We start from the raw sequence: 25,751 nt of genomic DNA, 5'->3' as shown, positions 1-25,751 counted from the left end.
ATGCCAATCAAACTTGGCAGCATAGCCAGCAATAAAGACATTATAGTGATGAGAGGATCTGGTTAAGACAGTGTCTTCGCACTCCTGCAAACACATCTACTTCTCTCTTGATTGCTCTCTCTTTCTCTGTTGCTCAACATGTACAACAACCATACATCAATCTAGTAATATAGTTGATTAAAAAAATTACTATCCTTTAGCTCGTGAAACACTCCTTTGGATAGGGCTCCCGAGCGTCACCTGCCCGTATCCATCTTCTTCTTGTAACATGACACAGACACTGGCCTGGGAATGCCGGGGTTCGGAGGGGTGGACCGGGTACTACTGCTACGCACGAAAAGGTATCACTCTCCGGTAATCATCTTGAAGTGAAATGCATTCGCTGTAACAGATACAAAATCTGCTCACGTCATTCTGCCCAACCGCAAAGCTCGACCACATGCCGAAAAAATCTAAACGGTCGAACAGGATAGAATGTTCACAGTCATCCTGGAGCCAGCAGTTCAGGCAACATGAAACTTTTTTGGATGGTTTCAGTGACTGGGGCGCTGTATTAAATGACAGTGTGCCCGTGGTGTGTGGAACAAATTTGACAGGCTCTCACGTGGTGTCGATGTTGGTGCAGGCTAAAAACAGGCATCCCTGTACCGGGGTGAATACATGAGATCGGGCCCGATGACTCAAGAGGAAGACAACCTTCCCCTCCGAGACCTATTGCCATGCCAACAAACTCACTCACCAAGTTGTAATGTCCTACCAGGAAAGAGCCAATTTAAAAAACATGCAACAGCACCAAAACAGGGCCCAAATGACTCATTCTAACAGTGCATCCATTGCTCTTTTCGTGAAAGTACATGGAAATGAAGGTGGAAAGGAGAAAAACATTTGACGGGGGCTATGGTGATTTTACATTGTAATTATGTTGATGCTAAAAATGTCCCTGACATCCAAACTCTTATGTGCAAAGCGTTTGAATTTAAAGTCATTCTAGCTTGCTCCTTCATTAAATTTAATGTGAGACCACACCAGTATATCGTACATTTTACGGTTGGTGTTGTGGATTCGAAGTTTCAAATAATGTGGTTCTTTGTCTTTGTATCTAGATTGTCAATTTCAATATGTTCTGATCCTGTCTGGCATGCTGCGAATACTGACACCTTGTGTCCACAAGGTGGCCGTCATCAATTGCAAAAGGAATCTTTGACATGAATTGGTCGGTTTTAATTGCAGTCTAATACTTATTTAATATAATATCTGTATGAAAACCAAAATAATATTACTCTATTAGGGTTGAGCATCAGGGGATTTTTTTCAATATGTAAATATGTTTATTTATATTACATTATTAATCATATATCTTTGTAAGGATGCTAAAGATGATTTATCTCTCGCGTCAGATTTTAAAGCATGACGTTGATACGGAGGGTGGCGTGATGACGTTGGCCAATTTACCGCTTTTGGTGAACAGAGGACCAACCGACTGCGAGGTAATGAATGGGATCAGAGCCATGGATGAGAGCTGATGCAAGGATACTGTTCGGTGAAGAACGGAATCAGTCGTTCGATGGAGCGAAGAGGCAATGATTTGACGGATGCTTGCTTTCTGTACTGTATCAAAGAGTTGGCTATTTGTAATTTAACTCGGATTGTGCTTCTCTTTTCATGAAGCTTAGATTAGTCATGTAAGAGACTGTGCTACTGATGGAACCTTAAGTGGGAATGCACCAAGTCTTTCCGCGTAAACGGACTTGAAATGAAACCATCACGACAGAAATTGATTATTTCTAACCAGAAATCATGCGTTTGGTATTGCTTTAATTAGTTTGGTTATTTTAATAGGGTACATGCACTGAAGACTACCCTCTGATATGTGGAATGTCTAGCTAGCCAGGGGAGGGGGATTTTGATGGCACTTACGACGCCAGGGAACTGCAAGAAGCAACGAATACATTTTGGATTTATTAGCAGTAGACATTTTGTTTAAAGTATGAAGTTGGAATGAATGTTCAGTTGTTGTTTTTTTTAACCAAAGGAAAACTATGTTTGAGCAGCTGGCAACCTCCAGCGAGGTATCATCCTAAAGTGTAGGCTACGTTAAATACCAGAAGGCAACGGAGGATGAGCACCAAACTGCTATTGCTAGCTACCCCTTACCGAATGGATATTTAAGTAGATTTTGAAAATAGGATGGGACAATGTGTTGTCAATATAAATAGCTGGCTACTTCCTGCATAGCTACTTTTTGCCCTTTCAATTGAAAAATAGCAAGTTCGCGGCTCGCGCCTCATTGACGCTTCATGACAGAGCCTGTCAATCATGTATCTTCGTCTCAAGCTAGCAGCTTAGCAGATATTCTCTTGCTTATTCCCATTGTCAATGGACATGATTGAGCAATGCATTTCATGATGGTAGCTAGCTAGCTAGCTAACGTCAATGCTGATGTTTTCTATCATCATGCATGCACTGACACGCTTGTTTGGATGAGCCTGAACCAACACCCCCATCATATTCAAAAACAGATCAGTAAGCCATGTCGGACTGAGAAGAACCGTACACCGTACTATTTGGAGTCCACTGTTTGTCAAGCCACAATCACTGAAGCTGCAAACAGCATCTCAAGAGAGGAAAATACTTGGTAACAACACAGATTGTTCACGTCTCTCTCGGATTCCTCTACGACCACGGACGAAAAAACTCCGACCTCCGCACCAAGCAAAATGGGGTACGTATCGCGCAACACAGCTAACGTTAGCTGTTTTATGGCGTTTAACCCGTTTTAATCCCTGTCAGTGGTGTCTGTTTGCAGATTTCGAAGAAGACTTGATTAGTTTCAAGTCATTTGGGTTTCAACACAGACTGGCCACATCATGTTAGAGTTGGTTCGCTACTAGTTAACTCCCCTCTAGCTATATTCTATAACTGGATCACCTACGGTCCAGTCTCATGCTGGTGTACTCAGTAATTCACGGGACATGCACTTTCCTTTACTGTGAGTTATGCTTTCATGGTGTTTTGATTTTACTGTACGAATTGTAGTTGCAAACTTTTATCGATGGCACTGCATTACTAATTACAGAGTAGTAGGCTACTATTTGGAGAATACTTTCCACTTTCTCTGTAGTCCGTAAATCTGTAATTTATTTGATGATGGAAAAGGAAGTGCTTATGACATTGCTTCAATCGGATTGTAATAAACTGAGGAGTACCTGGTCATGGTACTGTAATCGTTTCTTAAGTCTTAGTTTCATTTAGAGGGATAGGGTATGGGCTGGCGTATGGAATGCTACGGCTGAAAGAAATGTCAGACACGAAAATGTGTTCCCAAAATGACACCTAATCTGGATCCTGTGACTGTCAGAGTTAGCAGTTACAGCGTTCGTGCAGAAGGTAATGTTTTGCATAACGGATTCATGTACACGAGCACTCAAGTCTGAAACTTGGCATATCTGAGTTAGCCATATAGTTAAGCTTACACTGAGGCAAATACCTTTACAAAGCTTGTAGTGAAATGGTGGTTTGCCACAGCTCAAATCTGAAAAGGATTTGTTATTCGACTTCTAATTAGGGCTGCCACTAACGACTATTTTTCTATCGATTAATCTGTAGACTATGTTATCGATTAGTCGATTAATCTAAACGATTAATCTTCCTCCACAATTTTTTTTTTTTTACCATTTCAGTTCATTTGATTTTGAAAACAACAAATAAACTGTATATGTTATTGACAAACAAACAAAGGCTTACAAATTAAAGTGCAAAACTGTAAGTTTAAAATATCAACTCCAACGTTAATTAAAATATTTAGATAAGGTACATAACATATCCCAACATACACAAACACACACCCCTTTTAAACCAAAAATTCCAAGGTGCTGGTTCTGGACTGGTGCTTATGCCAGTTCCGTAATAATTCGATAGCGATACTTGCCAATTATCTAAGAACCAGGTAGTCTACATTTACCATACACTAGAGCCGGAGTAGGGCTAACGTCTTTAAATGACTTTATACGCCTCCATTGTCCTAGCAACGTGTCATGGTTACGGTTAACAAATTAGCTAAATAGCAAGAGCTAACCTAGAGAGCCATCCTATCAACCAATGTAGAATAAACCCAGATTCTAACCTACCTAAACATTTATTCAATGGAAACTCTAAGGTAGCAGGCAGACAACTTTATAGCTTTAATAATGTGTGTATTTAGCAGCTACAATGACAACGTATATTAAAAAGGTTCTCCCTAATAAACATGAATAGACAACACCAGACAACAGTGGTTTTGCCTTTTCTGGCAGTCAATCATCCAGTATAGCGCCTGTATGTTTTCTTTTCAGGTGCTCGTGCATAGCTCAAGTGCTGCTGTGGTATGCCATTGCAACTTTGCACAGTGTACAAACCACCTTATTGTTTGCTGATAGCGTTTAGTCAAAGTATTCTCATACTTTTGAAGCTTCGGGTATTTGGGGACTCGGGATTCGGAACCAAGTCGGACTGCTGCAGCTGCCATGATATTTGAGCGTTGACTGGAGCCGACAATGACTTAAGCCAACAACGAGTGACGTCATGCAAGCACCAATTACGTTGTGATATTGAAGAAGAACATTTGTCATAATGAATTGAAGCGTTTTGTGTATTTTTTAAATAATAATAATAATACAAAAATAAATAAAAAATAATTAAAAAAAAGAGCGTCGGCGTCGTCGATGACGTCGACGAATCGCGGCAGCCCTACTTCTAATACAAGGTTCTAAGTAGTTTAGATGTATTACAGTTGGTTCCTGCTTCCTCTCTGTCTGCTTTTGTCAGGACAACAGCATTTGCATGATACTGCTTGGGTCATTGTCGTCTTATCAATGTCCTGTAGTCTAATTCAGAATCAAATTACAAACAAAGCTGTGGCGAACTCAGTCAACAATTAGGTTAACATTAAATAGCCTTTATTTTCCCCAAAGAAACCAAGTTTTGCACAACTGATGCATCCAGTAGTGATTTCAGATCAAACTGATCTTGTTAAAATGAATGCTTTGGAAGACAGACTGTATAAACGATAATTTGGGGAAACTTTGCAAAACAGTCATCCCAACAGGAATGCATCCATGTTAACGCACCCCATGTAAAGACCTACTGAACAGAACTGACCTGAATCAGATTTGACTTTGCAACTGTTGCCAAATCTGCCATGTGTGTGGCTGTGACTTAGCACAGACAACCGGCTGAACCTAGTTAGCGTCGGTGCCACATCGTTAACATAGAAAACGGCTTCATTGCCAAACACACGGTGAAGACACGTCAACTTCAAGCCACAGAAAGCCAACACTTGAAGCGCAGGGGAGGACAGATGGCTGAGCTGTTAGGTAGTCGGGCTATTAATCAGAAGGTTGTTAGTTCGATTCCCGGCCGTGCAAAATTCAAATTCAAACATTCATGGCAAATAAAATCCCTTCTGATTCTGAAATGACATTGTGTCCTTGGGCAAGGCACTTCACCCTACTTGCCTCGGGGAGAATGTCCCTCTACTTACTGTAAGTCGCTCTGGATAAGAGCGTCTGCTAAATGACTGAAATGTAAACGAGCAGAGTGTGAAGGGACAGGGAGCTGTTAGAGAACTCACCTGCTCTCTGGGAGCAGATGGAGCCAGTATTGCCCCCAGCCTGCCTGCTGGATGTTAACAGTGGAGAGGAGATAGGAGAAGGAAAGGCTACGACCAGCCCAGCGACAAGGAAAAAACCCCAAAGCGGTTTCAAATGTCTGTTTTTTCCAGGGCCCTTGACAAACCAAGATGCACAGTACCTGAAAGTCAGTAAGTAGGAAGAACACGGTGTGTTGTGTGTTTAGTGTGTGTGTGTTTAGTGTGTGTGTGTTTAGTGTGTGTGTGTTTAGTGTGATCGCTTTTGTGACCGGAAACCACACAGATCAAAGTCTGACATATGGGTATTTTAAACGAGTCATTGCCAAACCCGGTTGCCCACCCTCTGTGAGTGGGCTAACCGTTAGGGAGATGAAGGGATTTGATTGGCGGATTGAGCATGTGGGAAGGAGAGGGAGGGGGGGGGAGGGGTTGGAGGACATTTGAGGCTCATGACCAGCCCTGAGTCACATGGTGGTTACCATGGCGACGTGGCAGCTAAGTTAGTAATGCAGGGATTTTGAGTCTTTTAAGCGCAGACCTGACACCGACGCATGAGTTTCCCCGGTGAATTTCCTCTGTCATCGTGTGTCCCAATGAACTCGGATTTCATTCAGTGTGATGTGGTGAAAAAACATTGAATGTTGCCAAAAAGCTGTTTAAACCCATCACAGCGGGCATATCCCAATATATCCATATGGTTTGGTTGTATGACTTCCAAAAATAAGGCCTCTGCTAAAACAGCCAGCCAGAGGCCACAGAAACAGCCAGCCAGAGGCCACAGAAATAGCCAGCCAGAGGACACAGAAACAGCCAGCCAGAGTTCACAGAAACAGCCAGCCAGAGGCCACAGAAACAGCCAGCCAGAGTTCACAGAAACAGCCAGACAGAGTTCATAGAAACAGCCAGACAGAGTTCACAGAAACAGCCAGCCAGAGTCCTACCCGTTCAGAGAGAGTAGCAGGTGCTAGATCTCATCTGCCTTCATTTCCACCATGATTAAGTAAATAGCAGAATGAATAGCAGGTCAAGTGAGCCTTCTCCCTGTCCTTCAACAGTAGCTCTGTGGAGAACAGTGAGGCTAAACCAAGGAAGGACCAGTCCGACTCAAAAGTGCAAATCCCAGGGTCATGGACAAGAGGAGCATTTATTGACCACACACAGATAAAGACTATAATTGGAGACTGCGCCAGGCTACTTTACCCTTTGGCCATTGACAGTACCTCCCTTTGTCTGTCGCTATGCAAACACATGGTCGGGCATGCACGAGCTACTGTGTGTGGAGGAGAACTGCTGATCTGATAACATCTGCAGTCAGATTCCTCTGGCATGGTACTCGTCGTTGAGCCTTGCATGCCACAAAAGTCCATTGTCGAAAGGATTACACAGTGACAATAACTCGCATGCGCGCGCACACCTGGCACCTGTCTGATAGATAACGGGGACGTTGGCTCTCTAAGCAAATGTTGGTTGAAGAGGAAGTGAAGTTTTAATGGCTTTAATGGGTATCAGTTTGTTTTATCTTTGCCATCAGCGCTATTGTTTCCCAATAAGACTGATATGCACTAGAGCACTGGGGGGGACAACCTTAACTGCCCCCTTAGTTGTTTCTGTTCGCTACAGCAACTTCGGTTCCCAATCCACCCATTAACAATAGCTTTCATGCTTTGGACATCGATTCCTGTCTTTAATCCTCGACCAGAAAAGTAACATCTTTCCAAATGTTTCTGTTAGAGCGGGCAGTGGAAGTGCTCCCCTTCGGTAGCCATAGCACTGGACTCCGAGATCTCTCTCCGAGATACGGACCATATTTAGCTGACACCCCTGTAACTCTACCTAGCAGTCCGAGTGAGTGTACTCCCACCCTCACATCACCGCAGCCTCTCTGATTAACAGAGTCTGTCTTAAATAACAGCTGCCAAGCCCCTCTTTCTGCCAGCTTAATTAACACGTTGGGACAGGAGGGGGAGGATGGTGGAGTGCATAACTTCCACGTTGTCGCAGACCCTGTGGATATCTGGGAGAAATTTTGCTCCGAGCCAAGCAATTAAAGCTTTCTCCCCCAGGACGTCAGACAGATAGTCATCTCGTGACAGAATGAAAATGAAACGAGGCCCTGTCGAAAACGAACGAGCAACTGTCTTGGTTGTGTGAAAATCGTGCTGGCATTTACCTGTGGTCTGAGAGGACCAGTAGCTGAGAGTGACTTCCAGTAGGGAGGGAAGAACCAAGCCTAACAAGCCCAGAGAGACCTCACTCTGGTCGGGCAAGGGCCACTCTCTAGAGACCCTCTTCACTGGTTTGTCCAGCCTAATTAAGCCAAAGATTGTGTGGGTTTATTAAAAATAAGGGAGGGATGGAAGCCGTCAGAAAGGGCTCTGCTGGCCCCTATTCTTCTAGTTCTTGATGATCGGAGAAAGGTAGCTATGGAGACATCGTCGGAGGTTAAGCTAGCCTTCTGGATAGGTCCGAACAGTTTCGTATCCTGTCTTTTAGGGAGAGTGATGTGAAACTGACCTTCAGCACAGGCCTCAGCAGAAAAAGAAGCAATACCACTCAGATGATAATGTTAATCGAAGACTGTAACCATAGCCTCTGGTGCCTCTACATGACGTCAAGCATAACCAGCCCTGCGCTGACTTTCCTGTTAGGACCTGGACACACACAGTTTTTCTAAAGATAGAGACCTTTGTAGTCTAGTCTAGTTAGTATCTTTATCACTGACTTGACTTGCTTCTTAACAAGGAAGGTAAGGTTGAGGCTCATTCTGGACGTGAGTGTCTTTGGAGTGGAGATTCAGTCGATGCTTACTGAACGGTGCTCCTCGCTATGCAGCTAGTTTTCAGGGAGAATAGATTAAAAAAAGATGGTGATTGAAGCGCAATTCTGAGGGAGCAATTTGCCGCCATGATAAAATGTGATCGCCATAGAAAGGATGGCAGGCAGAGAGGAAGCACCCACTGTCCTTTTCACCGCCCCAATTACAGGGACAATGCGCTCGATCACGTCCATCTTTTCCATATTCAGGTATTTTTTTCCTACGCTCCTCAAAAGTGCAGACGACATCCCCGATGCTGTGCGATTTCCCAGTCAAGAGATAAAAACTTGATTTCCCCCCCCCCCCCCCCCCCCCCCCACTATCTTTTTACTGCTTTTCTTCATCTCTCTGTTTCCCCTCGTGAGGTGAAAGGTCTGGTCAAGAAGGCCTCAGCCACAGAAGGCGTCGCCAGGCATGCAAGACCTTGTCATCTATGGCTAAAGAACGGGATGCTTTCCAGATGTTTCTGATCTGTGTGTGTCTGAGCAGGTGCCCTGCAGTTGACCTTTTCCATGGTGACCTTTGCCACGGTTACGTCAGTGCAGGGACCGTCTCCCGGCAACAGATGTCCTGCTGTGCTGATGAACACTCGTACTCCTCATGTTCGTAAATCATATCTTGGGTCTTCTTTAGGTTTCTGACAGAGATTCACATGGGATAGATATACCCATCATACGTTGCTTAGAAGGGCTGTAAGTTTGTCTGTGTGTGTGTATGTGTGTGTGTTTGCTCTGCCGCATTGTTCAGCTCTAGCTTTAAATTTAGAGTGACATTTGCATATCTGCCCTCGCTTTGCTTGCTTAGAGAAATGTAAAAAAAATTAAGCCGAATTCCTGCCTTATCTCATCACCACCTCCCACACACAATGCAGGAGGGTTCAAGTTTAACCCACTTCTCTCTCTGTCTCTCTCTCTGTCTCCCTCTCTCATGCCAGCCTTATTCCACAGCTTGTTATGTTCTCCCCCATTTCTCTGGCTATCTCCTCGGCCCACCTTCGACTTTTTCCTCCAGGAAGCTTTGGTCTTCGATCGGTTCACCTCTCCCCCCCCCCCCCCCCCCCCCCCCTCCTGTTTATCGCTATCTCTTGTCCTAGCCTGGCTCCCTCTGTCCCCACCCTCCCCAGTCACCGTGATGTTAGCGATAGCCTAATTAGCCGATGGTGGAATAACTTATCAGGGACCAATTACGAGGGCTCCTTGGAAGCGTCCTATCCAGCCTCGGAGGACTAGCGTGGCTAGGTGCGGCACCGAGGGTGACTCACCTGAAGACACAGCTGCTCCACCTAACATTCTTTACACTAAAGCACATCAACTACGATGAATGGAGGAGGAGAGTCGTTTGTCTTTGTTGCTACCGTTCTGGCTTCTTGAATGCGTTGCTCCTACTGAGTCCGTGGAATCGACTCCCGACATTCATCCACTCGTTGGTGGTGATTCATTCATTCGGCCGGGGGCTGTTTTTATATGGCTCGAACCAAGCCTCTTTGCTAATGTGCAGCTGGCTTGAAGAGATGGCCTGCACTTAGGCGATGCAGAAATGGTAGTGTTTGTGTGTGTGTGTGTGTGAGTGAGAGAACGAGAGAGGTTTTGGAGAGATGTATGTTTGTGTAAGAGAACACACACTTGGGCCTCTGTGTGTGTGTGTGTTTTGCCTCTTGGGTGTTTTTGCTTCCCAGGTCATGGGCAGTGCAGTGAACAGCAGGAGAGAGTGAATAATGGATGTGGAGAGATCTGGAAGGCTGTGTCTCTCACCCAACTCTGTTCCTACCACCTCAGGCCTGACTCTACCATGGGTTAACAGGGATGTGGACCTGTACTGTATGAGGCAGGCCTATCACAGAATCCTAGGCCTAAAACTCAAATATATCCTGAATAATAACCTTCATATTAACCTCTGGATGCTGTTCATGTGATGATAACATGTTTTTATGCTTGTAGGCCTACCAACCTGGCATCATAAGGTTCTACTTGCCATCCATCCAATCATACGTGTCAATGAGAACTGGAGGACCAATCATAAAACGATTCCATGACGTCATCAGATCTTAAGCTGACATGGCTGTGTGTTTGATGTCAGCAGGGTCTATGTTTCTTGTGGTATTTTAATCTGGGTATTCCTGGCTGCTTACCCTACATAACCCCTGAGAGAGCCACCGAGGGGAGCGCCCAATTAGCCTAGCCTTAGATGGCACTGACAGTGTCAGAGCTGCCCCCATGCAGACACTGCACATTTTAGGCTATTTCCTTCACCGTTGGGTCGATTTTTAGTTTCCTTTAATCATTTTTTATCAACTGTAAGTTTACATGCTGGCTGTCTGATAGGGCAATGGCATTTACTTGGTATTTTCTGTACTTATCGAGTCTTTCTCTGTTTCTCTCTGTTTCTGTTTCTCTCTCTCATCTGCAGGGAGCAGCCGATCTTCAGCACGCGGGCCCATGTCTTCCAGATCGACCCAACTACCAAGAAGAACTGGGTTCCCACCAGTAAACACGCTGTCACAGTCTCCTACTTCTTCGACGGTACCCGGAGCGTCTACCGCATTATAAGCCTAGATGGGTCCAAGGTGTGTGTGTGTGTGTGGGGCGTGTGTTACATACATTTTTCTCTGTTTTACTTTCGCGGAATCGGTGTCAGAAATGTCAGTCTGTGCATCTTTGATAGTTTCAGAGAGGGATGGAGTGAAGGAGAGAGAGAGAGAGAGACAGACAGACAGACAGACAGACAGACAGACAGACAGACAGACAGACAGAGAGAGAGACAGACAGAGACAGAAAAAGAGACAGGCAGAAAGAGAGAGAGGAAGAAAGAGAGAGAGACAGACAGACAGACAGAGAGACAGACAGAGAGAGACAGACAGATAGAGAGACAGAAAGAGAGAGAGAGAGACTGAAAGAGAGAGACTGAAAGAGAGAGACAGACAGAAACTGAAAGAGAGAGAGACAGAAGGAGAGCGACAGAGAGAGAGAGACAGAGACAGACAGAGAAAGAGACAGAGAAAGAGACAGAGAAAGAGACAGAGAGAGAGACAGACATACAGAGAGACAGACAGGCAGAGAGACAGACATACAGAGAGAAAGGCAGAAAGAGGGAGACAAACAGAGAAAGGCAGAGAGAGAGAGAGGCAGAAAGAGAGAGGCAGAGAGAGACAGAGGCAGAGAGAGACAGAGGCAGAGAGAGACAGAGGCAGAGAGAGACAGAGGCAGAGAGAGACAGAGGCAGAGAGAGACAGAGGCAGAGAGAGACAGAGGCAGAGAGAGACAGAGGCAGGCCTGCTGCCTCCCCCAGGCTCTGGCCTGTCAGAACGTTAGACGCTGCAGAGTCTACCGACCGTCAGCCTACGCTGATTCATACCTCATCTTCTACCTCATCTGGATGAGCCGAGGAAATAATTAAATCCCGTCCTTTTGCACCTATGAGAATAAGCACGTACTTTCCAAGTCTCCTGCAGACTACTTTTGCCAGCCGTGTTTCCATGGGCGGCAGCAGATCCCCACAGTGGTGGCAAGGGGGCGGCGTGGTCGCTGCCATTATTTCAGTCTCCGACTGGGTGCAGGAGTGGAGTTATTTTAGCCGAGGTGCTTATGTAATGTCCTGCGCTCGTCTCTCCGCTGTTGTCTCTGCGTGACCCCTGGTGAGTGGGTGATCTCAGCTGCGCGCCGCTCTCTCTGCTGGAAATAGCAGGAGTAAGAACAGGAGCCCTGGCACCCCTTCACGCGGGGAGGGCTGTCGCAGACACCGCCAGGAAACAGACACGGCCTCAGAGTTGATGCTTTTAATTCAAACGCAGACAAACTTATAAGTGGCGTTCCGGCACACAGACTCCCCTCCCTCCCACACACCCACACACAGACCCCACACACACACACACACACACACACACGCCTCTGCCTACTCGCTAACCGACATCGCTCTCTTCCCACCTCCCACTCCCTCCTCCATCCCCGTTCTGTGATCGATGCCAGTTGAGTGAATCGGGCCTCGCCGGGCCCCTCTCGTTATCGATTGCTTCCTGTTTGGCAATCGATACAAGTGCAAACGCTGTAGACACACATGCATGTGTGTCTACACACATACACACACACACAGAGCGTCAGAGAGATAACAGGCTCTCTTCCAGTCACAGTTGCTCTAGGCAACTATCCTTACTTTCACAAAATGTACTTTCGTCTGAGGCAAGAAAGCTTTCTGGTGGAGAGAGAGAGCCCAAGTATTGGGCATGGCCCCTTTTTCCCCTCATGAGTCACTGTTGTGTGTGTTTCTTTCCCCCCCTTCAGGCCATCATCAACAGCACGATCACTCCCAACATGACGTTCACCAAAACATCCCAGAAGTTTGGCCAGTGGGCCGACAGCCGTGCCAACACTGTGTACGGGCTGGGCTTCTCCTCCGAGGGTCACCTGGTCAAGGTCAGGACCACCTGCCTGCAAACACCTAGTGTCTGTCTGTCTGTCTGTCTGTCCTGTCTGTCTGTCTGTCCTGTTCTGTCCTGTCTCTCTCTCTCTCTCTCTCTCTCTCTCTCTCTCTCTCTCTCTCTCTCTCTCTCTCTCTCTCTCTCTCACCCTCTCTCATCCTCTCTCTGCCCTGTTAACTCACTTTACCTCCACCGTCTAGTGTTTCTCACACCCCCTTGCCTCTGTCCCAGTTTGCAGAGAAGTTCGCCGAGTTCAAAGAGGCAGCCCGGCAAGCCAAGGAGAAGTCTCAAGAGAAAACAGAACTCACCAGCACTCCCTCGCAGGTAACCTCCCCCCTCCACACCTCCTAGTCTGAACGTGTGGTCATGACAACGGGTCGTACCCGCAGGGCTAGGCGGTCCCGAGGACCAGGATTGAGAGAGGCTGAGGTTAGAGAGAGTGCTGCCCGAAAATGTGTTGTGTTCTACCAACTGCTAAAATGTTCATCTCGGGGGTCACGTTGTTATAGGCGTGGCAGGAACTAGGCATGTTCACGCGTGCATTCCCCACTCCCAGTTCCTTTCCTGAAAGTTTTTTAGTCACGTGTTACAACCCTTCCTATTGAGATGACATGTTCTCATTTGAAACCCTTTTCACTGCTATGGCCCAAGTGAATCACCTTGTTGGGGCTTGATTGACCCCTGTGCTCTGCCCATCAACTCTTCCTCCAGGTCGCAGCTGTAAGGAAATATGTTTTGTCTGTCAACAAACCTGGTATAAAGAAGGTAAAAAAATTAAATACAAAATAAACCATAACGCCATAACCTCAGTCTGATTCCTCCCTGGCCTAATCCTAGATGACAGTGTTGCCCCCCCCCCCCCCCCCCCCCTCGTCCATCCAGCTTTCATCTAACTCACTCACCCCTCCAGCGCTCTCTCCAGAACAGTGCCACCTTGTGGCCTCATGTACACGGACCGGCGACTACAGAGGCCCTTCTCACAGTAAAGCCAAATCTCATTGTGATCACGGAAGTGTAAAATATCACTATCATTCCACTCTTTGGGGAGAGACCTGTCCTCAGTCTGGATGTGATGCCCTCTACCCTTCTAATCTCAGATTAACACTCAGATTAACCTCATTTCAGTGTCACGTTAACTCACACAACCCGCCAACCCCCCCCCCTGCCCTCCCCTCCACCCCCTCTCCCCTTCAGCTCAAGGCATCCATGCTCCTAGATACTCACGTTTCATTTTCGACGGCTGATAATCAACTGTGCTGCCTTGGAAATGGAATGAAAACGTTTGTGAAGCAGAGTGTAAATCTGTGAACAGATATTCGGTTTTGGCGCTGGAGCGGGCTTCCTTCCCCCCAGCGCCTGCCGTGAGATTGTTTTGACAAACTGTTTCATGTGCCGGCTGTTCTTGGTCCAATCAGGAGTCGGCGAGCGGCGACCTCCAGTCCCCCCTGACCCCGGAGAGCATCAACGGCACAGACGACGAGAGGGTCACGCCAGACACGCCGCAACACCCAGAACCCCGAGCGGAAACCCCCCAGTCACTGCCCTTCTCACACAGGTAGGCCCTGAAGCCTGGGACCGGAGTAGAAGGCTTAGCCCAGAATAGCTACGCCTCATTGGGTATAGATAGTAGATTAACGAGGCCCTTAAGACCTCAAATCCTGCACGCACAAAGGCCAGGCCTCTCATTTTTCAACACCAAGGGTGTTCGTAGAGTATATCATTTATCGACTGTACATTTGAGATCTTTATTAGCAGTACCACTCTGTGGTGCACTTCTGTGTCCGGACAAGGTCCTTGTCCTCCAACTAAACCAGAACATACACAGAGCTAAATGCTACTCTCATGTTCTGTGTAGCGGAGGGGGTTCACTAGCCCATGAGGCCTCCATTTAGACAGCACAGCACATTCCAGAATGGATGTGTCGATTCATTCATTTATTATTTATCCCTTCCCAGCATGCCCGGCACAGCACAGCATTAAAACACCACGCGCGGCTCGTATTAATTATGAATCGCTAAACGAGTGCAGGCGTTTGCCTTTCGCAGACACTGCGCCTCGTTTCCCTCGAGTCGGCTTGGCCTCAGGGGGGGGGGGGGGCGGGGTGTTGCTAGGGGGGGCTGCTAAGGGCCCGATGACTGTAGGACAAGAAGCTTAAACACACATGACTTGTTAATGACCGTAGCGCAATTAGACTCCCCCTGTCCCAGGGCAGTCCCTGAAGGCCAACAGGCCTCCTGTCCAGATCATTAATCACTTGCTCACCAATCAAGGTGCATCTGATGGAAACGCTGGCTCCGCGTGGCTGACCCCGTCTGTCTGTCGGTCTGTCTGTCTGTCTGTCTGTCTGTCGGTCCAGCTCGTCCAGCATCAACAAGCACTGGGAGGCCGAGCTGGCGGCGCTGAAGGGGAACAACGCCAAGCTGACGGCGGCGCTGCTCGAGTCCACGGCCAACGTGAAGCAGTGGAAGCAGCAGCTGGGGGCCTATCAGGAGGAGGCGGAGAGACTGCACAAGCGGGTCAGACCACCCTGCAGACTGTCCTACTGACCACCCTGCAGACTGTCCTACTGACCACCCTGCAGACTGTCCTACTGACCACCCTGCAGACTGTCCTACTGACCACCCTGCAGACTGTCCTGTTGACCACCCTGCAGACTGTCCTACTGACCACCCTGCAGACTGTCCTACTGACCACCCTGCAGACTGTCCTACTGACCACCCTGCAGACTGTCCTGTTGACCACCCTGCAGACTGTCCTACTGACCACCCTGCAGACTGTCCTGTTGACCACCCTGCAGACTGTCCTACTGACCACCCTGCAGACTGTCCTACTGACCACCCTGCAGACTGTCCTGTTGACCACCCTGCAGACTGTCCTACTGACCACCCTGCAGACTGTCCTGTTGAACACCCTGCAGACTGTCCTACTGACCACCCTGCAGACTGTCCTGTTGACCACCCTGCAGACTGTCCTACTGACCACCCTGCAGACTGTCCTGTTGACCACCCTGCAGACTGTCCTACTGACCACCCTGCAGACTGTCCTGTTGACCACCTTGCAGACTGTCTTACTGACCACCCTGCAGACTGTCCTGCTGACCACCCTGCAGACTGTCCTACTCACCACACTACAGTCTACTCTATAGACTACATACAGACTGTCCTACAGATCATTTTGACATCACTCCACATTGCAGACTTTCCTACATACCTTCCTACAGACTTGGTAGACTGGGAACGTGTTCGACACTGTGACGTATACAGAGACAGCACACCACAGAGGACAAACTGATTATTGAAACAAACCGTATAATTGGACAGCTGAGATCGTACAGGTGGAAAGGACAGAGGAGAGCTTATGGAATAATGAAGGATACGGGCGTGTGTGTGTGTGTGTGTGTGTGTGTGTGTGTGTGTGTGTGCGTGTGTGTGCGTGTTTCCATAGGTCACAGAGCTCGAGTGTGTCAGCGGTCAGACTACAGTGATTAAATCTCAGAAGACCGAACTCAACCAGACGATAGAGGAGTTGGAGTCTGAGTTAAAGGCCAAGGAGGAGGTAACGTGTGTGCGTGTGCGTGTGCGTGTGTGTGTGTCACATACAAGACTATATGCTTGCTACGGTATACTTGCTATCACAATGGTAACTTCCGTTTCCAACCTGGCAACCGCCTTGCAGGAGTTGGAGAGGCTGAAGGCAGAAGTGGAGAGTGCCAACGAGTTCCAGACCCAGAAAGACTCGCTAGCACAGAAACTGAAGGTGAACCTGAGTGCACAGCACCTCCGCTCACAATGTGACGTGACGCAGCACACATGCCCAGTGCCGAAGTGAAGAATCCTCCTCATCCTCTCTTCATCCTCCTCTCTTACACTCTTCCCTTCCTCCTCCTCCTCCTCTCCCCCCCTTCCCCTCTCCTCCTCTCCTCCCTTCCTCTTCCTCTCCCCCCCCTCCCTCCTCCCTTCCCCCCTCCTCCTCTCCTCCCTTCCTCTTCCTCTCCCCCCTCCTCCTCTCCTCCCTTCCTCTTCCTCTCCCCCCTCCTCCTCCTCTCCTCCCTTCCTCTTCCTCTCCTCCCTTCCTCCTCCTCCTCTCCCCCCCTCCCTCCTCCCTTCCCCCCTCCTCCTCTCCCCCCCCTCCCTCCTCCCTTCCCCCCTCCTCCTCCCCCTCCTCCTCTCCCCCCCCCCCCTCCCCCTCCTCCTCTCCTCCCCCCTCCTCCCTTCCCCCCTCCTCCTCTCCTCCTCCTCTCCCCCCCCCTCCCCCTCCTCCTATCCCCCCCCCTCCTCCTCTCCTCCTCCCCCCCCCTCCTCCCTTCCCCCCTCCTCCTCCCCTCCTCCTCCCCTCCTCCTCCTCTCCTCCTCCCCAGGACACCGAGTCGAGGAACCAGGTCCTGGAGGCTCAGCTGGGTGAGATGGAGCAGCGTCTGGAGGGCAGTCAGCTGGAGAGGGAGGCCTTCCGCAAGAGCCTGCGCTCCCTCCTGGAGCTGCTGGACGGCAAGATCTTCGAGCTAACCGAGCTCCGAGACAGCCTGGCCAAGCTCATCGAGAGCAGCTAGAGGCCACGGCGCTGACCCCTGGTGGAGCGTCCCGGCCACTGCACCCTTGCCATCGATCCCCAACGCAGCAGTGTAGATTTGAGCCGTGAGGCAACCGCCCCTGAAATATTGAAATTGACATAAATACCACTCACCTGCATTCTGCATGCGGGCACTCGACCGGGAGGAGAAAGACACTCATATTGCTGGTGAATGAATTGCTTTCATTCTCCGATTTTTCATGTAACGACACTGGTACTCCTGTATAGATACTTTTTTTGGGTGGGAGGGGGGGGGTTACGTCCATTAACGCACACACGCTCACGTCTCTTCACGTCTCTTCACGTCTCTTCATGTTTACACGAGAGGCTACCGCTGGCCTCTGCCTTCCTCCTGCTCCCCTCACGCCATGCGGGGCGGGAGCTCCGACGACACGTCCGCTAGTCGGTCACCCCCAGGTCCGACGCTTCATTTCTGGCTTGCATTCCTTTTGAGAAGACACCCCGCTCATCCTGAAAGAACCCCTCTTCTTTTTTCTTTTAAGGGGGTCAACCTTCCATCACAAAAGCCTGGACAGCAAAACGACAGCTCTGATTTTGTGCTTTTCTTTGGTGCATTGTTCTGTCACCCAGTGCTGGTGACGTATATTTGTATTTGTTGTCCTCCAATCATTCAGGTTTCTTTTTTTTTCCTGTATTATCATTATTATTATTGTTATTATTATAGCTCATATTGACAGGGATGTCATTGTCAGCCAAATGAACAGTCAGATCAGATGAGAAAAGACTGTTTTATAAGACTTCAAGGTCACTAGGACATCTGACCTCTCGAGGTCACGGTTCATTAAGAAAATGACCTTGGTGTGACCTTGGGAAACTCGGTGTCAACCTTTTCATTTTAGATGAGAAGCTGGTTTTCCCCACAGGTGTGTGGGGCTGGATCATGCGTCTTTTATCCACGACAGTAAATGAGCAATACAAAGAGAGCGCGTTTAGAAGTCAAACTCTTTCAGTCTCACTTTCAGGTATTTAACTCTCTCTTCTCGGACGCGTGAGACTGACCACCAATCGAGGCTCTGCGGTCCTGCTTTAGCAGCGAGTGACGGTCTTGTTCGTTTCTACACACGGTTTTGTATGAATACTAATATAACAACTTTATAGTGCACTTGTGAAAATGGAATTGTATGTTTGGGTGAATCCGTAGAGATGATTTGTTTTATTTTTCCTTTTGTTATTGTTGCGACTTGAAGTGCAATGATTGAACCTATGTTCTTTAGTTTTTTTTTGTTAATTTATTATCCAAGCTATGTATTGATTATTATTATTATGATACGAAACAAAGATGTTTTCTTTTCTTTGAACCTCATGATTTGTATTTTTGTTTTTTTTATGTCTGGTATGTGGGCGTCACGGCTGGTGTTTTCTTAGGTGTGGAAACTGGCAATATTTTTGAACTATGACACAAAGGAAATGGAAGTGAGAGACTTGTGCGTCGTAGACGAGATTTGCAAAGAACTTTTTTCCTTTTGCCAAATATGTTTTCCTGTACAGAATATTAATTTTGCTGATGTTGCCTTTGGTACAAAGATGCATCAATGGTAGCTAACTACGGTACTTTGTGGGGTTTACTATTGCCAAAAATCTGTGATAATGTAAGAAAAATATATATTATATGTATATCTGAAGAACACTATTTAAGGGCTTGTTGTTGGTTCTGGTATATTTGGGAGACACACTTGACCGCTCCGGTCGGCTTCATCATGACGTTTAAATTATGAACCGTAAAATTAGTTTGAAAGGGAATAACCTTTGAATGATTTTAAATGTTGATTATACCACATGCTTAAAACACAAATTTAATTTTCAGTTTCTAATAAAAACAAAAATAACAACGTAATCAAAGGTAGGGTTTTCGTAGTTTGCTTAAACGCAATTTAAATGTGGTGGGAGAGATAGGAGCATGGATTATCTGCAGTTTGGGAGCCTATTCACATCACACTGGAAACAACCAGCCATGTTTAGATGTAATCAATGGTTTTTCCAGTCAGTGGGCATGCTAGGATTCATGCTATGATTCATGCTATGATTCATGCTAGGATTCATGCTAGGATTCATGCTAGGATTCATGCTATGATTCATGCTATGATTCATGCTATGATTCATGCTAGGATTCATGTTAGGATTCATGCTAGGATTCATGCTAGGATTCATGCTAGGATTCATGTTAGGATTCATGCTATGATTCATGCTATGATTCATGCTATGATTCATGCTATGATTCATTGAACTTCCTGGACCCCCAGTGTAAAACTCGTCGTACCTAAAGGTTGATAGATCTGTCATATGCCGTATTAAACCAAGCATGACAGGAATACATTTTGATTGTTTTATTTTGAAAGGAAAATATATCATTGGAATATACAAAGCGGTTAGGAATGTAATGATAGGAAAAGACAGGAATAAATGCAAAAAAGACATCTTAAAAAGCACATTTACATTTGTATGATATTGCTTTAAAAATCCTTACTCCCATTTTTCTAAAATATTAAGTCTTTCTCAATAAATACTTGACTTTGAGCATGCCGATGTATTTTCAGGATTTACATTTCATTACAGTATTATACATGACAAATAATTAGTTTTTTCGGTTTCACATAATATTGCACTTACACCCAGTAACCTGCTTTTCAATTTGGACCAATCATGCGTCAGGTCACAGCAGGCATGGTTTTCTGAAGTCAACAGTTATTTTTGTTTGAAAGAACGCCTAAAAATGGAAAATACGGTATTTGGATTGGATTTCTGTGTTGACCTAACAAAAGACAGGTATAAAACTTAACTACATCAAAACATCTAAATACAATGAAAAGCAGACAGAGGTGTGAATGATGGGTTAACAGTGGGGCCAATCAGGGACGAGTCTCAACAGTGTAGACGAGCTTCCCTTCGCTAGTGACCGCTGCACAGGAAGTCAACTCCTAGATCTCATCCACTTCATTTGACCAAGACGACGCGAGTTGAGGAAGCAAGCCAAACTGTTCCGACGCAGCCCATATATGAAAACACTGCGGAAAGTCGCACGATCGGGTTTTAACGAGTTGCCATGATGACACAGTATTCAAGAAAGAGATGGGCGACCGCTAAATACTATAAGTGTCAAAATACTTAAACTGGCCTGAAGTCTACGAGGACAGCAGTCTGTTTTACAGTTCAATCACAGCCAACCAGATTCTTCATCCTCAGTGCATGCGTTTCATTACAGTAATACAGTAAAAAGAAAAGATTCTTCAATTTTTTGGAGAAAACTCTTTTGACACAACCCATACATAATTAAAACATGGTCAAACCCTCAAACAAGACAAGCACACACACACAGGTAAATCAGTTATAGACCTCCGTCACAACAAGGCGGTAATAACGTAAGACACTTGTCTACTACAAATCGGTATAAAGAAAGAACCTAAGCAAACAAACCAAAAAAAAAAAAAACCATTGGACTGAAAGGAAAATGATATAGACTGATCAATACACAACGCCACCGATTGGACCTGCTGATTGGGGGGGGGGGGGGGCGGATCAACACCCCAGCATCCCACCCTAGCCGGCCTGGGCTGACCCTCGCAGGGTTACAGTGTGAGGGAATGTGGCGAACGCAACAGATGACCCAATCTTCTCACACTAAAGACCAACCACGACAACCTACAGTCCGACTTCTCCGACCGTCAGAGACCCAACGGGCCACGTAGTGTGTCCCTGGGGGTCCCCAGGGTAAGCAGGAGGGATCTGAAGCGAGTTCATGCCTTTCACGGTCGTGGTTCACCTGAACCGGTCGCGAGGCTATTGGCTCGAGACCAAAACACGCAGGGAACAGACGATGGAACTTCCTTAAACATTGAACAATAAAAACAAAAACGGAATCCCTTCATTTTGTAAAGCACCCGTTTGCCTTTTGACACGATGCTTAGCCATAACCACAACAAAACGTAAGTAGGAGGGGGTAAGGGATTTCACCGACCACACGGCACCGACAGGAAAACTAAAAGGGATGTTTCGGATCCTTTCAATCTGAGCTAAAACATTGAGGATCCACATTCGAGCCGCAGTAACACATCTGAAGGGGAGGTCCGACCCCAGGGTTTGTGCAACGAACCTGGGCCCTCCTCCCTCCTGCAGGGTTAGGTCAGTAAAAGACCCACAGTAACTGCTGAGGTGCGTGCGTGCGTGTGTGTGTCTAATACTAGCTCTCCCAGTCGGTGCAGGGCAGGCCCTCATCCTCCGACTCGGACTCGGGCGAGGCCTCCTTGATCCTGCGCAGGGCCTCGTGGATGCTCCGGGTCAGCGCGTCGGCCGAGTGGGGGAAGCGGTCCTTGGGCAGGCGCTGCTGGTCGGGCCGGGTCCTCACCTTCTTCAGCCGGACGCCCTGCCGGATCTGGGCCAGGATGTTGCTGCTGTCGTCGTCGTCCGGGTCGGGAGCCAGGACTCGCAGCTCGGCCTTGCGCAGGTGGAAGCTGCCTCTCTTGAGGGAGGCCAGGACCTCGTCCATGGGGGAGCTCGCTGGGGGAGGCAGGGGGGGGGCGGGTGGTGGGGTTAGCGCCGGCACGACCGCTATGCAACTCTCTGCTTCTCTGGCTGTTCGTAATCACATTTTATGGAGGGGGACGGGGGCGGGCGGTAACTTGGGCTAACTTGAGCGTGGACAACTTAAGCTAAGGCTTTAGCGTCGGGTTCGAATCCACGTCCGAGTAATGTCATCCCCCTTCTCTCTGTGCCTTTCCTGTCTCTTTGACAGTAACTATCACAATAAATACAGCGGAAAATGCCACCCGAAACATATATATTTTCCGTAAAAAAAGAAAAAAGATGTAACTGCCAACTCACCTCTCCTCCACTGGGAGGAGTCCAGCGAGGCCGTCTTCCTCAGCTTCTTCCTGGCCGTCACCAGCTGGCTGCTGTCGAAGAAACGCGGCGAGAAGGGCGACAGGGGCAGCGGGGGCGACTCCCCGCCCCCCCGGGGCACCTGCGTCGGGCTGCGGGGGCGAGACGGCCCCCCCTCTCCCTCCGCCTGCCCCTCAGCGGGAGGCGGGGGCGGCGGGGGGGGAGGGGGCGGCGGCGGGGGAGGGGGGTGGATGGCGGAGAGGGGAGGGAGGGAGCAGGAGGAGGGAAGGGGGTCGGCCGGGGGCAGGCCCCCTGCTGGTGGGAGGGAGGCGGGCTGGTGGAGGCAGGGGAGGTGCTGGGCGCACTCGGTCTGCACGCCGGCCGTGTGCGTGTGGGGCGGAGAGGAGGACGCGCCCGCTTTCCTCCGGGCGTGCGTCTGGGACGCCCGCGGCCGGCTCGACTTCAGGGTCACCTGACCCGGGTGGTGCTGGACAGGGAGAGAAGAACAGGGCCAGTCAGTACTGTTCACACACGCACACAACCCTTTACACACACACACGGACAACACGAGTCACCGGGTCGTTCCCACACCTGTTTGAAACTGCGGAGTCTCTCCAGGGTTCTCTGTCTCTCCTGGCTCATACTGGCCTTGCTCCTCTCCTCTTCCTCCTCTCCTCCCTGCAGACAGGACAAAAGAGGCATGATCAGGGAGGGGGTTCACGTGTGTCGGTAAAGAAAACAGAGCTTTCCAAACCTTCCGAGTACTGTACACAGGCCGAGAGAGAAGACTACGAGTGGACGTACCTGAGGCAGCGGTCGAAGAGCATCCTGGTCATCTTGGCAACCGTGGCGTTGCTGCATCTTCTGGTTGTGGTTGACGATGCAGATTTCCTGGTTGGGATAAAAAAAAAAAAGGTTATATCCTTTCCATGTTGACAACAGTTTCACAATTTTGCTTGGAAAAGGATCTCTGCTGGGACCAAAAGAATGTCCCTGTACTTACTGTAAGTCGCTCTGGATAAGACTGTCTGCTAAATGACTAAATGTAAATGTAACCGTGGCGTTGCCAGGGCGACCCCTCCCGCCCCGCCCACCTTCTTGTTCTTGAGGTAGACTCTCTTGGCGGTGATGCGGCCCCTGCGGGCCTCCAGCCGCCGGGTCCTGTGCTGCAGCTGGCCCAGCTCCTCCCTCAGAGTGGCGGGCGGGGCCGCCGGGTCCTCCACCCCCTGCATGGCGTCCGGGCTCTCGTACGCATCGTAGTACACCACCTCGTCCTGGTGCTCTGAGCACGTGCAAAGGCGACACACACACACAAACAACAAAAGGCGGGATGAGGAATGGTAAGATCCTACCCGGAGCCAAGGAGAGTCTATGGAGGTACAGTCAGTGGACAATAGAGTCTGTGGACATCCGTTTGTAGAATATGTAATCGAGAGTATGTAGACTGTCCTGTCTGTTTACAGTAGAGTCTGCAGACAGTAGAGTCTGTTTACAGTAGAGTCTGCAGACAGTAGAGTCTGTAAACAGTAGAGTCTGTAAACAGTAGAGTCTGTAGAGTGTAGAATCTGTAGACAGTAGAGTCTGTTTACAGTAGAGTCTGCAGACAGTAGAGTCTGTAGACAGTAGCGTGTGGAAGACACCCTCACCAGTCATCTGTCTGCGCAGACTCTGCAGCTGAGCGTTGAGCAGCTGTTCCTCACAGCGCAGCACCTCAGCCTTGATGTCGTACAGCTGCAGCTGCAGCTCGTAGTACAGCGCCTCCATGTGGTCAAGACGCAGCATGGCACCCTCGCCACCCTGCAGGCTCTGCATCTGACAACACACACACACACACACACACAATAAGACTAACTCCTTGATGAGGGCCAGCGTTCTGTGTTCTAGTGGGTTCTGTGTGGTGTGTTCTAGTGGGTTCTGTGTTCTAGTGGGTTCTGTGTGGTGTGTTCTAGTGGGTTCTGTGTGGTGTGTTCTAGTGGGTTCTGTGTGGTGTGTTCTAGTGTGTTCTGTGTTCTAGTGGGTTCTGTGTGGCTCTCCTACCTCCTCTCTGAGGCTGTGCTTCCTCTGCTCCAGGCAGATCTCCTTCGCCCTCATCAGCTGCATGGTCTCCTTGGAGACGGCGTGCTGCAGCTTCTCCATGCGCTCCACGGCCGCAGCCCAGGCCGCCTTGCCAAACTTCCTCTGGTCCGCACGCATGCGCTCCAAAACGGCTGACACACACACACACACTTCTGTTAGCCAGTACACGCTTCAAAACCACGAGATAAGTTCATGAAACATGCAGGTTAACAGCAGTTGTCCCAGGACGGTTGTTTAGCTCAGTGTGTGCAAGGGGGAGGGGTTGTTTGACGTTGCACGCTTTATGTGATGCTGTAGTTGATATGTTGTAGTGTGCACTGTAGTCAGATGATGATGATGATTAATATTATTGTTGCACCACGACTGCTAGCTGAGAGGTGGTTAGTTTGCACTGTCTGGTGCATACAGGCCACTCGCTGACACTGGCCACCAGAACTCTGCACTCGTGATCCTTGATGTTCCGCTGCGCTTCCTACGCAGGACTTTTCTGTCGCCTCGGATAAAATGAAGCACATGCAACATGAAGAAAATGTAGAGCCCAGCGATCGGAGGAGGGTGAGATAGTGCTGAGATAGGGAGGGGATTAGGAAGATGCTAGTGGGAGAGCTTAGAGAAAGCAGTTTGGCCTGGTGTAGCTGGGAGATTAGGGATGGGACTGCCTGGTGTTTTCATCCCAGAGGGTTTCTGGGAGATGTAGTCACTGAAACGCATGCATTACGAAAATGTATACGGTCGTGTAAACGGCCGTACCTTTCTGAGCGCGTGCCGTGGTCTCGAAGAACTTGACGGTGAGGTCCTGTATGGAGAGCATGGCGGCGTGGGCCTTCCTCTGCCACTCCTCGTCCTCCCTCCTCAGAGCGTCCACGCGCCGGGGCCCCAGACGCTCTGTCTCCAGGGAGATCTGGAGGAGGGGGGGGGTAAACACACGTCACGCTTGGTCCACCTCCAGAGCAGTGGTCTTCAGCCTGGAGGCTGACTTGTTTGACTAGGCTGTGTGCTGGAGCGGGGAAACATCTAGAACGTGCAGGGCAGAGGGACGTTCAAGCCTGTGACGACCAAGCGCTTTCCGCTCGCCCTGTAATGCCAGCGCTCAACACCAGGCGGCGCTGTGGGTTCGCCGTCCGACATGCCTTGACATGTCCCAACAGTGACTTTGGACAACAACAGCACCCCAAGGCTAGGTAATGAACAAGCTGGGCTAATAAGTCAAAGAGTGCCTGTCACACGGAAGTCGTCTTGGCTGAGTTGGTGTCAGTCAGGGACAAGACGGTCCCGTGGCGAGGCCTTGAGGCTCCACCTCACCTGGAACACAATGTACAGATGGAGGCCCAGGAGCACAGCCAGCTTCCCACGGAGCCTTTCTGTACGTACGTCCAAATGTTGATGAGGCAATGCAAACCAGATGTCTGTAGGTGCTCACGCAC

General features: G+C 48.7%; 2 protein-coding genes across 6 annotated transcripts in view; one reads left to right on the top strand and one right to left on the bottom strand.

The window, feature by feature from the left end:
• The first annotated feature begins 1,472 nt into the window (after positions 1–1,472).
• On the top strand, positions 1,473–17,663 carry homer1 (homer scaffold protein 1). Of its 5 annotated transcripts, XM_084694038.1 has the most exons (11): positions 1,473–2,722; positions 5,759–5,797; positions 10,848–11,004; positions 12,716–12,847; positions 13,084–13,176; positions 13,564–13,617; positions 14,268–14,407; positions 15,209–15,368; positions 16,297–16,407; positions 16,528–16,608; positions 17,210–17,663. In XM_084694038.1, the coding sequence occupies exons 1-11, from the start codon at positions 2,718–2,720 to the stop codon at positions 17,396–17,398; spliced, it is 1,161 nt and encodes a 386-aa protein (XP_084550164.1). In that variant the 5' UTR covers positions 1,473–2,717; the 3' UTR covers positions 17,399–17,663. The 5 variants fall into 5 exon arrangements, with proteins under 5 accessions (XP_084550164.1, XP_084550165.1, XP_084550167.1 ...); XM_084694039.1 differs by lacking the exon at positions 5,759–5,797; XM_084694041.1 differs by lacking the exon at positions 13,564–13,617.
• A 2,085-nt stretch (positions 17,664–19,748) lies between these two features.
• jmy (junction mediating and regulatory protein, p53 cofactor) overlaps positions 19,749–25,751 on the bottom strand; it is a 17,710-nt gene continuing 11,707 nt past the window's right edge. Inside the window, exons 3-10 of the mRNA XM_084694036.1 lie at positions 25,078–25,228; positions 24,289–24,458; positions 23,898–24,063; positions 23,346–23,533; positions 23,056–23,142; positions 22,843–22,929; positions 22,255–22,738; positions 19,749–21,930 (exon numbers count right to left, since the gene is read on the bottom strand). Of these exons, the coding sequence (XP_084550162.1) occupies positions 21,614–21,930; positions 22,255–22,738; positions 22,843–22,929; positions 23,056–23,142; positions 23,346–23,533; positions 23,898–24,063; positions 24,289–24,458; positions 25,078–25,228 (1,650 nt within the window). The 3' untranslated portion in view covers positions 19,749–21,613. The remainder of the gene's footprint in view (positions 21,931–22,254; positions 22,739–22,842; positions 22,930–23,055; positions 23,143–23,345; positions 23,534–23,897; positions 24,064–24,288; positions 24,459–25,077; positions 25,229–25,751) is intronic.

The sequence above is a fragment of the Hypomesus nipponensis genome, chromosome 27 (assembly GCF_054491055.1).
Source record: "Hypomesus nipponensis isolate SF chromosome 27, ASM5449105v1, whole genome shotgun sequence".
Classification (NCBI taxonomy): domain Eukaryota; kingdom Metazoa; phylum Chordata; class Actinopteri; order Osmeriformes; family Osmeridae; genus Hypomesus; species Hypomesus nipponensis.
This window is presented reverse-complemented; position numbering and strand designations above follow the sequence as displayed.